The sequence below is a fragment of the Melanostigma gelatinosum genome (assembly GCF_949748355.1).
Source record: "Melanostigma gelatinosum genome assembly, chromosome: 9".
Classification (NCBI taxonomy): Eukaryota; Metazoa; Chordata; class Actinopteri; order Perciformes; family Zoarcidae; genus Melanostigma; species Melanostigma gelatinosum.
The window spans coordinates 21,811,618-21,828,286 of record NC_136642.1 but is presented as its reverse complement, the minus strand read 5'-3'; the positions used below and the strand labels follow the sequence as shown (position 1 = coordinate 21,828,286).

The 16,669-nt window shown below is 45.7% G+C and overlaps 2 protein-coding genes across 5 annotated transcripts; both read right to left on the bottom strand.

Moving 5' to 3' along the window:
- Positions 1-73: 73 nt before the first annotated feature.
- LOC306781682 (collagen triple helix repeat-containing protein 1-like) lies at positions 74-5,281 on the bottom strand. 4 transcript variants are annotated; one of them, XM_079274651.1, is made up of 5 exons: positions 5,101-5,281; positions 3,741-3,818; positions 1,902-2,120; positions 1,561-1,777; positions 74-550 (listed from the first exon to the last, which is right to left on the bottom strand). In XM_079274651.1, exons 1-5 carry the CDS (start codon positions 5,209-5,211, stop codon positions 408-410), a joined length of 768 nt encoding a protein of 255 aa, XP_079130777.1. In that variant the 5' UTR covers positions 5,212-5,281; the 3' UTR covers positions 74-407. The 4 variants fall into 4 exon arrangements, with proteins under 4 accessions (XP_079130777.1, XP_079130778.1, XP_079130780.1 ...); XM_079274652.1 differs by having other exon boundaries at positions 5,143-5,281; XM_079274654.1 differs by lacking the exon at positions 3,741-3,818 and having other exon boundaries at positions 5,143-5,281.
- Positions 5,282-5,522: 241 nt separating this feature from the next.
- fzd6 (frizzled class receptor 6) lies at positions 5,523-14,641 on the bottom strand. The gene is made up of 8 exons (XM_079275211.1): positions 14,507-14,641; positions 12,957-13,379; positions 9,574-9,770; positions 8,910-9,489; positions 8,368-8,787; positions 7,743-7,891; positions 7,245-7,637; positions 5,523-7,036 (listed from the first exon to the last, which is right to left on the bottom strand). The coding sequence occupies exons 2-8, from the start codon at positions 13,140-13,142 to the stop codon at positions 6,892-6,894; spliced, it is 2,070 nt and encodes a 689-aa protein (XP_079131337.1). The 5' UTR covers positions 13,143-13,379; positions 14,507-14,641; the 3' UTR covers positions 5,523-6,891.
- Between the last annotated feature and the right edge of the window lie 2,028 nt (positions 14,642-16,669).

Here is a 16,669-nt window from a genome sequence, read left to right as displayed (position 1 = left end):
TTTGTGGCTACACTGAATTTAGCGCAGGGTATTTCAAAGCTCCTAAACATCACAAGTAGTTAGAAAGTTTGAGTTAAATTGTTAATAACAAAAAAAGATGACTTTATTAACAGTAATAACATATAAACATGGCACATGAGTACATAGTTTACATATTGTCAATGTCTGTTAAATGGTTACTGTGCACCAGCAGCAGCAGAGCTACAGTACAAAGGTTATTGCTGGTAGACAGAATGACACAGTATTCTTGTTTAGGCCTGTCGACTAGTATTTAAAAAAACATTCAAGTTCCCATCAGTGGTGCTGTGACGCCTCAGCAAACCGTACCTGATCGTTTTGGAGGGCCAAATAACATACTGCCACACTACCAGGGCCGGCCCCTCCCTTACATGTAACTTTTTTTTATTTTATTTGGGCAGTTCCTCAATGATGACCCTGGATACTGAATTCCACCCTGTAGATGCGTCACCTCTGGGATAGTCGGCACAGGTCCCGACCCACACGGCCACGTCCACCAACCCTGCTTTCACTCCCTCACACAGCCCTTCAACTGCAGGGGGGGGGGGAATAAGACGGTACAAATTAATTTCAGGGAACAACCCAAACTTATTTTCTGACACACTGATGAACTTGCCAAATTGGAAGAGTGTAACTTTAATGAAAGACTAGTTTCCCAGCATCCACAGCAGTCAAATGAGCACTTACAGGAATAGCTCGACATTTTTTGGGAAATGTGCTCTTAAGTGTTAAGAGTTCACTTAAGATGCAGAGAAGCTCGTCCACGCCTTTATATCCTCAAGACTGGACTACTGCAACGCACTATTCACTGGGATCACTGCCAAGAACATCAAGAAGCTGCAATACATCCAAAACAGCGCTGCCAGGATCCTGATGAGTGTCCGGAAGTATGAGGACATAACACCCACTCTGCACTCCCTACACTGGCGCCCTGTCTCATTCCGGATTGACTACAAAGTCCTCACACATAAATGCATAAATGGACACGCACCTCCCTACCTACAAGACCTCATCACTCCCCAAATCTCCACCCGCACCCTCAGATCATCAAACAGCTCGCTCCTCCGGGTCCCCAGCACCAAGCTCCGCACCATGAGCGACCGGCCTTTGGCTCGGCAGCTCCACGCCTATGGAACAGTCTCCCTGACCACCAAGGGCAACACAGACACTGGTCTCTCTTAAGACTGGCCTAAAAACCTTTTTATTCAGGAAAGCCTTTCTGTCCTAAGTCACTGTCAGTTATTTCTTTTGTGTTTCCGTTCATTCACTGGTTTTTATTTTATTATATATATATTTTTTTTATGTTTTAACTATGCTTTTTACCATGTTTTTACTATGTACTGGCTCTGTGGCACTCTGAGATTTAAAAAAAAAAAAAAAATGAAAAGTGCGTTACAAATAAAATACATTATTATTTATTATTAAGAGTTAAGTGAGCCTTCTGCCGGTTAGCTTAGCACAAAGAGGTGATGGCTCAAGCATTGTTCAGCAGTGGAAAACACTTGTTGGTTCAGGTTTATTGCACAATGACTTGAGTCGTACCCGAGGACGTTCTGTGGATGTTGATGGTTGAGTTGAGCTCAGGACTTCCTTGGTCTAAGTAGATGATGGACTCTATGGGGAGGGGTGCGGCGCACTCCGCCCCATTGAAGGTGAAGTACCACCTCTGGCAGCATGCGTTCTTACACTTGAGTCTGAGGGAGCCACTGAAGAGGACCCTGAGGGCGCTGTCCGAACGCAGCTTGGTGAACGTGCAGTCCTGCAACGCAGCACAGGGGAGTTAAAGCGCTTTGATGCATTGTGGTGGTCGTATAACATTTCTGTGAAATGATTGGAACCCACGTTCCCCAGAAACGTGTCAGTCGCGGTGCCATCATACTTACAGCCACTTTACCCAGGTCGATGCCATAATTCAGAGCGTTCCAGGCGCACTGCTTGTAGTTGGGCCTCCAGGCCTCCTCGAAGATCTCGTTGATGCACTCGCCTTTCTCGCCTTTGATCCCGTCCCGGCCGGGGATGCCCGGCGTCCCCGGGATGCCGTTGGTTCCGGGGTTGCCCTCTCTGCCGGCAGTGCCTGCTGGCCCCTGTATGCAACTGCCATACTGTTAAAAAAAAAGAAATGGGAAAGAGGAAGTGGTGATGAAGGCATGCAACAACATCAGTCGTCTATTATCGAACTTCCTGTTTCAGATTTGATTTTTTTTTCCTCCCTGTGGGGGGGGGGGGGGGGGGGCGGGGTAGGTCCCTGTTTTGGGCTTCATGCACCTTCATCCAACCATCACACACAAGAAGCCAGATTCCACCTCATTAACCAGTCGCATAAAGAAATACACTGCCAAAGGGCTGGAATAAAACAAGATGTGATCCGGACCAAAGCAACAGAACCAGTGACCACGAGGCCAAGAAGCAAGTGGATGACGGATCGTGTGTTAATGAGGAACTGAAGGCCCGGTGACAGCCTGAATTAGTAGGTGTTCGGCCACACATCTAACGCTGTGATTCACTGTCCAGCCGAGTCTCCTGCTATGTTTAAACTGATGCTGCATCTTAGTCGAGCTGACTCAAACACACACACACACACAGAGAGAGAAGGGGGAGCTTGCCAAAGCTGCCCCACCACATACAGAGACAGACACAATGACGATCCAAATAGCTTTGCGTGATGTGTTCCTCAACGAGACATTTCCACCAACAGATTACAGTGCGTGGGTCAGCTCTTGAGGCTTTTTTTAGGTTGGGTTTTAATGTTGGTTATGTGATCTGTAAGCGTCCTTCCACTGCATTCATTCAGTCGGGGCTCAGACACAAACTGACACGTAGAAGTACGTCTTCGCCCTTAAGCGATACGCTGATGCCAAAAGGATTCGGGTCTGGGCTTTTCTTTTGTTGGGTCATTGCTGCCCTTTTTGCTCAGCATGCAGCTGTGGAGCAGTTTTAGAGGCACATGGCCAAAAGGCAGGAGAGGAGAACAAAGAGTTGTTTTACACCAGTTTCAACATCTGGACTTGAGTCACTGAGATGAGGTAGAATCTGGAAAAGGGCTTTTAATGTAGGGAGGATTACGACAGTCTAATGTCAGCTGCTGCGAAACAGATGCTTGCGTCTGCTTTAGCCATCAGCGTGCGGCTAACCCTGGAGATGTGAGGTCTGACGTCATCTCTGTGGGGAAACTGGGGAGTCTGTGATGGGACCAACGGATCGTGGTTTGGCATGCATGTGCTGTAATAGCCCTGGACATTGTCCTCAAGGGAAAGGGATAAACGTTCCAAGCACCTTGGCTGAAATGTGGAAAGGCAGAGCCCGTCTGGTTGGTCGTCAGCGAGGCAGCGTTTCAGAGTTGTATTAAGGGTTGGGGTTTTGGAGACATTTCAAAGTAGACTAGTGAATGAAACCTCTGTCTTTATTTTTTGCAACACAGCTGACTTTTATATTAACTTCCAGTCTGCTGTTTCTGTGGTGGTGCCGTCTGCCTGCATGAATTACACAGTCGGCCTCTGCTGGATATGAGTAGCACACAGTCTAGTACTGTAACTGAAGCATAAAGGTTGCATTTGCTGCAAGAAAGTGCTGAGGAATCAGTATTATTTCACCCATTAGTCAACACCGAAGCACGAAGGCTCTCCCGCAGCATGCACAGCGAGGATATGATCGGCTTTGGTACTTTCTTTTTCTTTTAGATTCGCAGGATGTCGAGAGGATACAAAACAGGATTTTATGATTACCGTGTTGTTGAAATGAGCAGATCTTCCTTCTCCAGAGTGTCTAGTGCAGTTGGGCTTGTCTGCGTCATTCCCAGTGCACTAGATATACAAATGGTAACATAAGGTGCTATTCATTAAATCCTTCTGCTGTGGTGGTCTCTCAACTGTGGAATATGACTTTGGAGGGGGGGGGGGGGGGTCCACACTGAGTACCAACAAAATAAACACTAGTTTCACTTTCATTTGACTCCCCAGAGATTGAGGAGAGAAATGAGTGTCCACTTTGTTCCTTTATTTAACCAGGTAGTCCCATTGAGATTAAAAATCTCTTTTGCAAGATGTAAGTAACAATACAAGATGTAAGCAAGATGTAAGTAAGTAACAATACTACATGACATTAAGGAGCAGTTTTTGTTTTTTATGCTTATGTGTTGCTAAGAAGACACCCCAGAAGATGAGTCACTCAGGTATAGTTCCATCATTGTTCAAAGTCAAAGAATAACTTGATGTTAGTTGTAATGAATAAATATATTTTAAAATCAAGTACATTTCTCTGGCATTTATAGTTTTCTACTGTACCGAACCGTGGCTCCACTGTATCGTACCGAACCCAACCGTGAGTTTTGTGAACCGTTACACCCCTAATATATATATATATAGGGTTCAACTCTTTCAATTCACACCGACCCCAATCTTAGAGTATCTTTGTCTAGAATCACATAACCCTATATATATATATATATATACATATACATAATTCTGAAATTTATATATATGTAATTTCAGAATTTCCTCTCAAAACCAAAGCCGTTTTTAAACGAGTAAGCCAGATAGATAACAAAGACAGACACAGACGGACAGTATGAGCCAGATCCCAACTTCCTGTTGGGGATTTTTCTCTCTGTCCTCAGTCTGCTGGAGAGCAGCCAGACCTGAATAACAGAGAACCAGCTGACCAAACTAAAGAGAGAAAACAGCATTCTCATCTGCTGCAGGGACCAGGTCATTTAGGAGACCACTGTTTTTTGCCAAAGCTGTGACCACAATCATAGCACTGTATACATACATCAGCAGATTGCATTATATGCTTTTTTTGTGTGTGAAATCAGTGGTTTAAAGAAGTGATCTCAGGCTGAGTATCAGGAACTTCACACGCAAAAGTGCCTCATCAATGTTAACTTAACAGATGCAATAAAAATACAACAAATCGCGATGAATGGAAATAAATCCATTTGAGTGTAATTACTATAATTTCACGTGAGCCCATTTTTGATGATTTACCGTTCAGAGAAAACCACAAAATCTGTCCAAAACGCATAAGTCTCTCGTGGAGCGGCACGTGCCTTAACATTTGTTTGGGGGTAATGATCACAGATCTTACCTTGTCGGCGTCAGGATCCTTTCGGTATCCTCTATTTCTCACCTTTTCCACGCCATAAAGAGGTAAAGCCAAGCAGACAAGCAGCAGCAGGCGGGCAACGAGAGGAGACATCGTGTATAGACGGCTGTGTGCGCGCGCGCTCTGGAGAGATGTGAGGCGACGGGTTGACTCCAACTCCAGACAGCTCTAGTCCAGAGGAGGGCAGGACGAGGAGGGAAGGAGCCAGTCTCATACGTTCCCTGATGGAAAAAAAAGTCTCACAACATCCCTATGATAAACACATGTGCTATATCAGCCCACCAGTGTACATGTTGAGTTAATGTGATCATTTGACTCTTTTTCACCAGATTCGTCTGCAAAGATACAAGTGGTGTGTCATCTATCATGAATAACAGTTACTGACTCACACATATTCTTTATTTCATTGTCTTTTATTAAAATTAAATTGATACAAAATTCAGCTGACAAGATACATAAAAGTTTAAAAAACAGTAAAAAAGGGCTCACAAAAGTTGTATAGAGCATTTCATAGACTACACTATACAACCCCTGTCCACATGCCGGAATAAGAATATACAGGTACAACAGGAAAGGACTGACGAGGCCTCCCTTTTAATTGGCGTTCATGGAGTTGTCTTCCAAATATAAAAAGGCACAGCGCCTCAAAGGAAGAATCACTCCCGCACACAGCAAAACAGACATTACAGCATGACGGATAAATCACGGAAGGTGTTCTGGAAGCACTTGAAGGAGAGATTATGGTCCGTGACCACATGGTAGGAATAACCTGAACAAAGCCCCAAGTTCTCTTTCTTTCCTCTTTGTTTATAACCATTTAATTATTAGTGGTTTGTGCTTCTTTCACAAATAATGCAAAGCATGTTTGATTTGCTTCAATTGGATTTCTAAATCATATGCGCACGCACGCACGCACGCACGCACACACACAGAGTTTCTTTGAAGTCCTTTGAAGATGAGGAACTACTCAAAGGGAGGCACATTCTTGTAGAGAACTATAAAGCTATACTTTATCCAAATTCAAAGGACACTTCTTTAAAAATAAAGTTAAAGACACGGCTGCACAATAAGTGTTTGTGCAATAGAAACGAGTAGGGATCAAAACAAACAAGTGAAAGTACGGTCTTTGAAGGAAAGCGTGAAAATCACAAATTCATCTCGAAACCAAGTCAAGTTTAAGAGTACGCCTTCGTCAAAGGAGCAGTTACGTAGCACACTTTTACAAGATGAGGTTTTTCACTGGAAAACATCTTTCTAGGAAAAAAAACAATAAGACATTCAAAAAACTGTTTCACCACAGGAAGACTTCTCTTTAAGTAGAATGTTTGGCAATATCATGACCTTTTTAAACGTAACTCTCAGTGTAGCGACTCGTCCAGTGAAGGGCTGCTTTGTTTCTAAAAAAAAACAATCGAATATTTACATAAATATTGAATGTATTTTCTAGTATGCATTCTATGTCATTGAGATAGAAATCGGTAGGTGCATCGGTGGATCACAGCTGAGCTGCTGCGACATTTCGGTACATAGCAAATGGCCAAAAAGCTCAGTAAAGCTGAAAGACACGGCCGCTCTCAATACCCCAACCCCCTAAAGCACAGACTCTGCTCCAAGCATACCACATTTAAAATACTCCAGGTATGTGCCAGTCTGCTGGCAACGGACAGCCACTGACTACGCAACTAACACAATCATGCACAGACACATGAAACATTGTGGCTGAGTGGATTCAAGGATGGATGGATGGACACATTTGGGGACGGGTCCGATGTCTCAGCAGGGGCTGTCCTTTGCGTCCTTGCTCTCCCCGGGCACCTGGTGAGCCAGCTGGCGGGTGCTGTGTGACGGGTTTGAAGCCGGGTGCTGCTGTGTGCCGGGGCCGTGCCTGGCCTCCGACAGCTCGCTCCTCGGAGTCACCCTAAAGCGGCACGGCAGGGATTATCTGTGGTCATTACTTGGACAGATAAAAGTTCTGTATAAGAAAAAAAACAACTGCCTACACAGCTGGGATGCAACAGAAATGTCTATTATACCAACATGTTAAACACTGAAAGTAGTGTAAGTGTGCATATCTGTGCTTATCAGAACTGCCATGAAGGCATGTATTTCACATCTGTCTCACTTACCTCCCATCTGGGCCTCTGTGCACGCTCTCGGAGCGGCTGCTGATCTTACAGGAGCTCCCCCCTTTGCTACGTCTCTCTCCCCCTTCCCTCTCCCTCTCCCCCCTCCTGGAGCTTCGGCTGGAGGTGCCCCTGTCCACGTGCTCCCTCGCCGAGGCCTCGGACAGAGAGCCGTGCGCGCGGGGCTCGTGATTGCCCAGCGCGGAGGCCCCGTGATTGGTCGCGGTGGACGCGTTGGTGGGCACGGTGCCGGTGCTCGTGCCCATGGACTTGGAGATGACCTTGAGCTTGTGGGAGCTGGGCTTGTAGTGCTTCTTCTTGTGCTGGACGCGGCTGTTGTGCTTGAGGAAGAACTCGCAGGACTCCTGCAGCACCCGGCGGCTCTCAGTGATGGGACTGTGGGACAGAGAACACGAATATCTCATATTTCTTATGGTGAAACTGCACATTTATTCCTCATGGGAGGTGAATGTGAGCACGTGACAGGACAGCAGGTCTTACTCTCTCTTGCGGGTCCTGTTGAAGAAGTAGGCCCACTCGGAGCAGGTTTTTTTACTGCTGACCCAGAACACGGCAGATATGCCGACCACCAGCGTCATTAAGTATTTCACCAGAAACAGGGAGAGGTCAGGGCGGCCTTGCTCTTCTGTCTGGAACAAAGAGACACAAAGTGTTTAACTGAATAAACTAATTTAAAAGACAAAAATAGAGCTTTCAAACTTCAGGGCTCAGACATATTTAACAAAGGACCAAAGGACTAAGCCACTGTAGATTGTTTGCTCTTTTACATTGTCCTTATTGTCCTCTTTATAAGTTTTATGAGATTTTTCCTTTCTCCTGATGATTCTCACACAATTATGTATTACACATCACATTTAGGAGTAAAAGTGCTTTCTATATGTACAGCCATTTAAAATTAATAAAAAAATATATATAGATGTTTTGTGACCATTGTTCCTCCATAATTAATGATATGTATATGGATTTTTTGTAATGGATTTTTATGGCAAAATGTCCTCCTGTGTCAGAAGGCAGCTCACATTAACAAGACAGTGAGTTGGAGAAGTCTTTTCTATCGTCTCCTTTGGCCTTAACGTGTTCAGAGCCATTACACCTCCACAGCTACCTTGGAGGGGCAGGGGATGCTGTACTCCTGACAGCGGTCGTGGATCCAGGTGTTCTCCCAGGTGCTGCGGTGACTCTGTTCGTAGGTGTAGCAGACCAACAGGGTGACCAGCGGGACCAGGTAGAGGCAGCTGAACACGCCGATGCGGATCATGAACTTCTTCAGCTTCTCCTGGTTGCGCTCGTCGTGCTGGATGACCTGCCGCACGTGGTTGAGAGAGACGATGCCCGCCAGGATGAGGAAGAGGCCGACCACGATGCCCACGCACAGAGGAGCCAGGACAAAGTAGCGCAGGGCGTCCAGGTCGTAGAGCCCCACGAAGCAAACGCCGCTGATGTTGTCCCCTTCGACCTTGTTCAGAGCCAGCAGCATGACGGTTAGCGCCCCGGGGATCCCCCAGGCAGCCGAGTGGAACCACACCTAAAAGACAGAAGCCACCTGGATCAATACTCTCAACAGCGTCCGCCGTTTTCCAGGCCGCTCATAACTTGTGTTTGCTCATTCTATATTTACATTCTCGTAAACTCTTAAAACCCCTTTACCGCTTTCTTTTCTATGGCCTCACAGCTCCACTTGGGTCCAGCTGCCAGGAACCAGGTGATGGTGAGAATGACCCACCAGACGATGCCGGCGATGGAGAAGAAGTAGAGCAGCATGAAAAGCAGAGTGCAGCCTTTACTCTGAGAGCCCAGCACCACCGTGTCCACGCCGGCCGGCTGAGCAGCTTTGGTGCAGGCCGCGTTGTTCCCCAGCAGGAAGCCGATGAAGTAGATGAGCGACACGAAGCTATAGCAGACGGCGTAGAAGATTATGGGGCGCTCCGGGTAGCGGAAGCGCTTGACGTCGATGAGGAAAGTGAGGAAGGTGAAGAGCGTGGCGCCCAAGCAGATGATGGAGCACACGCCGACGAAGTTCTTGGCGAACTCGATGTCATGGGGTTTGAAGTACATGTTGGAGCAAGGCGGAGCACAGTCCTGGACGCCCAAGAAAGAGGAGCCGTAACCCGGTTTGGTCTTCAGCTGCAGTGGGCACCAGAAGCCAAGGTCCCGCTTAGCCGATGAGGAGCTCATTGGGGTGGTTGCGGGGAGCGTCGGACCACCGGGAGAGCTACACCGGTCCAATCTAGTTGAAAAACAAAGAAACAAACCTTTCAAGGAACTGATCAAGTTTTCTCTTGTGGATCGTCTGTAATGGCGGGTTTCTCACCCGTCACACTGTAGCTCAGGAGGCCAGGTGATACCAAAGACTCGGATATCCTCCTCGCAGTCCGACAGGACGGCCTCGCACTGCTCTCTGCACGGACGGATCACCTTGTTCTCCTCTGTGCATGCTGGGACAAAGGCTTGGCACAGGAAGTGGTGGACGTCTGGAGAGCAGCGCAGGATTGTCAGGGGCATGAACGGCTGGGGACAGAGAGACAAGTTACGGTTTACTGAGAGCGACGTGGTCAATATGAGAGGTTGCGATCCATGCTGGACGTTGATCTGAAAAAAATGCATGAACTTGCCAAGTGTTTTCTAAGAGAGTAAGTATTTACACTTTCAGATTAGATTTAAAAATCATTTTCAACCCTGAAAACGTGATACTTTCACGCAGACGGAAGCAATCTCTGTTCTTGTAAAATAACTGGATGGATTGAATTTGACCTCTTCAGGCCTGTAAGGAAAACTTGAGCTGACCTGGTTATAATGACCCATAGACATGTAGAAGTGGTGATGATGATGGGTCACAAGTCGACTTTGCTTCATTATAAAGAGTCACGAACCAGTTATGTTTGGGAAACTGCTGCTCTACATCGACGTACTAACTTCATTATGTTGATCTGCAGCAATATACAGCGCCACACAAAGGGGCCCATTCACTGGCTGGGAACCATGTTCTTCCGTTTCAACGCGCAGGTCAAAAGCTTGAGGACCGAGACGTGGAGGGTGGGAGGGGGGTTATAGGTGGCAGGAAATGACTGCTCAGACGTTTGGAAACACACAACGACAGGCCAGGAGGGCTGGAATGCACAGAGCTGTTGATAGGTTAGGCTGCTGCTGAGCCACTGTGTTAATGCGTCTACAACTAAATGTGTGGATTCATCAGTGGCATACACACAGACCATTCTAAATCCTCGGGTTTTGAGTAAGTGTATATTTTAGAGGCTCCTTTTTTATTGCTTCTAAACTGCTGATATCACCCGGTCTACTTTGTTCACTCAGCGCTGCGCTAAAACCACATGGACGCTTTAGAAGCAGTGCAGACTCTTTGTTTGAACCGCATGGACCATTATCAGACCAACATGCATGGACTGACAGCCTCTACTGCTAATATTTGTACACAAAACAAACGCATGCATTCCAACACAGTCCACTATTCACTGATTCCTCTCCGCTTTCCCCCCCTGAGAGCCAGTCTGGCAGTGGGCCCGAGTCTCTGGGGCCCGTCTGACAGTAAGCGTCCTTGTTTCTCTCCAGCGGAGGTCCTGGACTCCTTCTCGATTCCTCCCCATTGCTCAACAATCTGACCTTTATTTGCTGTACGGCAGAGTTACTGTAAAAACTGCCCTCGTTTCAGAAACCTTCAAACAGGACCAGCAGCACACGTTGAGCTGATTCACTCTGGAAAAAAAAGGGAAAATCCTCTGCGGATAATTTCATCGCAAAGTATTTCAAGGATTAAATGATCTTTGAAAAAATGGCTAGAAAATCACTTTTTAAACTTCCACTCACACTTTTAAGACCCCTTAAGTGTTTCCCGTCTGTTACAGAACTTCAATTCCTCTTTCCGTTCTCTTTGTATTCTGACGCTTCAAACTGTTCTGCTTCCACACACTGGTGGAATCTGGGACCAAGGGCGGAAAAAGGTTATCCCTCCTCCGGAAAATCCTACTGATAGGCTAGACTGATCCCATAAGGCAGCCCAGGTCTGCTTGATTATAGAGTCGGGCTTCGTGATAAATCACTGCACGCTTTCAAAGAGAGCTATGTATAGTATGTAATGTTGAATGTAGGCCAGAGAGTGAGAGCATGTCACCTGGGAGACAGGACCGTAGAGGTAGGACCGTGTACACGGGGGAAATGAGTGAGTGATTAACAGAGAGAGAGAGAGAATACTCGTCGTGGTATGCCGGGAAGGCTTTGTGTGAGAGACTGGGTGTGTCCCTCCCCTTCCTCCAGAAATCAAAGGCCCCTCACAACAAAGTCGACAAAGTTAGCCCGTGGCCAAGGTTGCCGCTGTGAAATAAGAAGCCTATACCTTCGCCAGATGCCACACAATAGACTCCTTCAACAGATCACTGTTCACAGTCTGACACCAAATGTGTGTAACCGAACCCCGGCCTTCAGGAATGCCAGGACGCTAAACGCATCGCTACAGATAATGAGTTCACGGCCGAGGAGAGACGCAGGACCACACTCGGTCTAGAAAGACATGTTACAAAAACAAGGCCAGTGACAAAAGTCAATATTTGAATTGTCCCTAACTTTGTAGGAACATATTAATTATAATGATGCTGCAGTTATTGTGCATTATTTACACTTTTTTCATATGAGGCTAAAAACTTTTGTGGAAACGGTGTCTGAACTAGAAGTGTCTGGGTGGGCGTTTTCCATGGCAACTGTTGAATGACACTTGAGTGCCGGCGTAACTAGGAAACGCCCGGTCAACTTTTGTGGTGAAAGTTATTGCCCTGCCACCATACAAACAATGATATAAAACACCCCCCCCCCCCCCCCCACTCTCAACAAGCACACATCGCATTGGTTGCATTCCATTAGCGATGTAAGAGATTTGTCCCTTTACAACAGTTAATATTTAAAGGACCCATCATGTTTGTAGTCTACTTGCAAAGGGGAAGGTAGCAAGCTAGGTGATATAGCTCACTGACTAGCAAGCTAAGCAAAATAGCTCACTGACTAGCAAGCTTCTGAAGGCGAATGGACACTGGCATTTATAGACTACATGCAGCCACTAACAGCACGACACATTTAAATTATTTTGATACGATATTCATTGCCGTTAAATGTGCGAATTGAATTCTCATTTTATTTACAAGCAGATGAAGCTTCCTTTTTCTACCATGGGCAAATATAATTATAACTCTTCATGGAAACCCAGACTAATGAGATTCCTTAAATGTGGGTCAACAGCTGTGGAACCACTTAACATAAAGTTTCCCCCTTAAAGCACTTTAAGTTTGGGAACAGCAACTTATTCCAAACTGTATGACAGTACCACAGATATGTTCGGTTTCGGTGTGTTCCAGTTCATCGCTGAAGATCAAACCTCATATATTCGGAATGTTATTTTTTGGGACAACCACGAGAATTTGAACAATGTTTAGTGTTAAGCCAAATATTTGCCAATATCACAACCAAAAGGCCGGATCATATCTGTTGGGTCTTTAAATTAAGAATTGATGAAGAAAAGTCATAACCAAACAATACATACAATATGTTTAAATTAAAAAAAATGTAACTGCATATTTTACAGACTGCTGTTTTATAAACAAATAAGTGAATTTGTAAACAAAAACTCGATTGGCAGTAAACACGATTGCTTGGTTAATCCCCAACACGGCCAATATCAGCACGATGACGACTCACCTCCATGTTAGCGGCTGCGACATCTTGGTCGTAGTGCTCCATCATGTTGGGAAAGAAGGTCATGTTGTAGGGCATCCCCAAGCACCGATGCACTTTGATGGGCTCGCAGGTAAACAGGCTGTGGGCACTGCAGCTTCCCACCCATATCAGGGCCAGGCACGCCCACAGTGGTCCTGGCATCTGCATTGTGGCGGCTGATTGGAAGTGTATTTGTGTGTGTGTGTGTGTGTGTGTGTAAACTAGGACAGGTTTCTTTTTGGCTCAGTGAGAGGACATTTTGGCCCAAATGTTGAATTCCACTGGCTCACACTGTCATCCACATTTCACTTCTCCTGGGGTCATCACAGTGGAGCCGAAGGGCAGAGCAGCAGGTAAAACTTTCCCATCATTGGTCAGCATGTCACAGATAAGAATCCCACATCCCTGAAAATAAAGTGTTCATATTAAAATGGAGTAACACTTTCAGCTCCACAACTACTAAAACTTATCTTGAGAGGCTGGCTTTGGATAACAAATCATGAAGATTTGTCTTCAGGAACCTCAGCTGAGAAGATGTTTGTAAGTGGTTATTACTGCATTTACTACAGAATTACAGACCAAAGCCCAATCATCAAAGCAGTGGATCGCACAACCATTCATTGTGCTCATCAGGATCTAACGGATCAAATTCAGCTCAGCAAATAAAAAATGAAATGAATAAAGCATTTTTTCGGGGGAACCTCTACAGGTCCCATGAGGTCCTCTGGCTCCAGTTTGAGACTGTTTGGAGATACATAAATCAAATGCAATTCGGGGGAATAAAATCCAGTCAATCCATCTGCTCACTTTAAATGCATGCATTTACACTGGGTGGGGAATGCCAACGAGCCAAGCTGATTCAGAGGAATGAGCCTCAGCTTGTTGATGCACATTCAACTGTATCACTGTTTCACATACACACACACCAGACTAAAAAAAAAAAAACTCTTGAAAGCCTGACAGAATGTAATACGTTTCTAGTGAATACAGAAGCAAAGGTTTGGGTTTTCCTTGGGGCCCACACATGACTTGTGTGAGATGAGCTGTTTGTGTGTGTGCTTGGCTTCCTGATGATTATCACATGCTGATAATATCAGTGGTGGTAAGAGTTTATCTAATATTACGTTTATGTTCAGTAACCACCTTCAACAGTGCTTATTGTGTAGGCATGTGCGTCGGTTGATTATTAGCATAAACATGTCGGTTAGCACATTAGCAACGATTAAAGAGACAAAGTTGACAGAGTCAAAGTTAGCAAAGCAGATAGTTGACACGGTCCACCAGCAGCAGCACTACACGTAACAAGCACACATGTACAGGTTAGTCAAATAAAATGAGTACGTTGCACAGGACTTAGCATATCCCAGAAAGCTAACTTCTTTTAAGAGTATGTCAGTCCATCGCGGGCAGGAAAGACGTCTTTTCCCGTAAATTAGACGCCAAAGACGTCAGTAAACATCCCTGCCTCGGCCGAAATCAACTTCGGTACAAGAGAGTAAACAGAACTAGGGGGGTAAAACACGAGCACTTACCCTCCTTACAGCCCAGGAGTTCGTATACCAACCGACCGACTACATGAAGGCTCGTTGGTGCACTTCTGTGGATAGTGTGGTAGCGTGTTTCCTGCGACAGGCTCCAGCACAGTCCCTCTGTCTTTTCTTGTCCCGGGCTGCTGTGAAATGAAGCTGCCTCCATGGTGCGTTTGTAAATGTGGGGATTTTGTAATGAACCGGTGTGAGCACTTTACAGACATGTGTGTCTAACATGCATCAAAACGCTCTGGATGGAAAACATTGTTCGTGAAATAAAACGTTTCGTTAGTTGTCAATCATTGCAAAGTGGGCGCGTGAATACACCGGCTGCAGCAGGAAGGGGGTTTTGACGGGAGCACTTGAACGCTGCACGTGAGCAGATGGGTATATGAAGGATGGGACGCTGAGAGGCCAAATGTCAGGGAGACAAACTGAGAGGAATTTACTAAATTTAAATTGCGGCGAAATGTAAGAGCAGTTTGTTTAAGAAAGTCAACTTGTGTAATAATCAACACAGTATTTTTTTTTTTTGTATTAAATTTGGTGTATTTCTTTTTCCAACATCCATATAAACAGAAGGCGCTGTTGCTTGTTGAGGATTATTGGGTGAGGATACTGTAGTTTTGCTAAATACAGCTGGATGGAAGATATTTATGAATATAATTCCAGAAAGAACTGCTACTCATGAAGAAATACAACCACACAATGTGATACAGGCTATGCAATTATAAATAGGCTATTTTAGGTATTAAACAGAAAGCATCTCACGGATTAAATGTGAAGTATCCAGGACTATATGGATATAAAACCACATAATGTGCATGGAGATAACAATACAACGCTTGTGCATCATTATAGGCTTTGCTTTCTCATAAGACATTAGTGGAGCAGCCACTAATTACAGTCACATCAATGAGACGTTTCCTTATTTACTGTCGGAGATCCTACGAGGACCCCTGGTGTCCCCTGCAGGCGCAGAACACCCTGTAAACATACAGGCATGTCGTGTCCCAATTATCCACCCGGGGGCGCTGCATCCCCCTCTATGTCCACATTCATGTGACCGCCGCGTAGAGGCGGGGTTACAATGTAACAATTTAGGTGCTACAGTGTAACCAATAAAGTGTCTGCGATAACTGAGCGCATCTGCTCGCCTGTGCGCCCTTCTCTCCCCTCGCCCTGGATGTAAAAAGAGACCAACACCGACCACGGACATTAGATGACATTTGTTACGGAGGCGCCGCCAGAGGGGGACGGGACTGGATCGTAACACATTCATATGAGGTGGGTAAGCGTGTGGCACATTAAGACAGGAGAGGGAGAGAGAGAGTCGAATACAGTACATTCCTGCCAATCCGCAAGGAGCGCGTTATAGATCTTGGTGCGGATTGTCTGCGTGCGCCAAGTGATGGATGCAACAGGATTATTGTGATTATTCTGAAGGTTGCTCTCCGTCCCCACAGTTAGTGGACCGAGGCGCTGGCCTGTTGCTAGGAGACATTTTGACAGCTGGGGGAGCTTTTTGGAAAGTGACAGTTTGGCTAAATGCATTAATGGTGTCTGCTTCTTAGGCGACCCAAACCTTCCCTCCTCTTGCACCCCCCTTCCCCCCCAGAGAGTCTAGTTGGTTTTGCGCTGTTAGTGGATAAATGCCTCGTGTGCGTAAATAGACATTTAGCTGTGTGGTGGTTTCCAGTCAGCAGATTACAGTGTTTTAGCAGGGAACAATGGTCCACTTGTTGTGATTATCAGATCCTAAAGATATCCACATTCATGGATCATTTTTATCTTTTCTGGGGCCAAAATGATGTCATTTACTTAGTTTGTATCAAATATAAATTGAAAAGAAGCTGAATATATTGGCATTTGCAATTCATAAGCTGTCTATTGGGGACATTTATGGAGACAAAGATAGAGATCACCAACGAGAAACAGAGACATGGCACATTAGTCCTGATTTGCACTAATGGTGCGCTTCTCAGATTTGATTGCGAGCACATTTGCTTTATTTCTCTATGAGAACCACACCATCAAAAACCTTCTGCAGGCAAAGCTATGAAACATGTGCGGCATGTGTGTTTACAGGGGTTTGGACTCAGGACCTGAAGGGCCTTCTGTCCCTCATCAGTCAGTCGCCTGCGGCCGTCCGTCTGAAGGTCACTC

Bases quoted from the DNA above. Each gene is read 5' to 3' on its own strand.
- LOC306781682 (XM_079274651.1), bottom strand. From the start codon at position 5,211: ATGTCTCCTCTCGTTGCCCGCCTGCTGCTGCTTGTCTGCTTGGCTTTA. The intron at 2,121-3,740 runs GTAATCATAAAA...TTTTTTTAACAG, and splicing joins CTGCTCATTTCAACAACACG to TATGGCAGTTGCATACAGGG. The intron at 1,778-1,901 runs GTAAGTATGATG...GCTGCGTTGCAG, and splicing joins TCGACCTGGGTAAAGTGGCT to GACTGCACGTTCACCAAGCT.
- fzd6 (XM_079275211.1), bottom strand. From the start codon at position 13,142: ATGCAGATGCCAGGACCACTGTGGGCGTGCCTGGCCCTGATATGGGTG. The intron at 8,788-8,909 runs GTAAAGGGGTTT...TCTGTCTTTTAG, and splicing joins AGGCCATAGAAAAGAAAGCG to GTGTGGTTCCACTCGGCTGC. The intron at 7,037-7,244 runs GTAAGTGAGACA...GTGCCGCTTTAG, and splicing joins CACAGAGGCCCAGATGGGAG to GGTGACTCCGAGGAGCGAGC.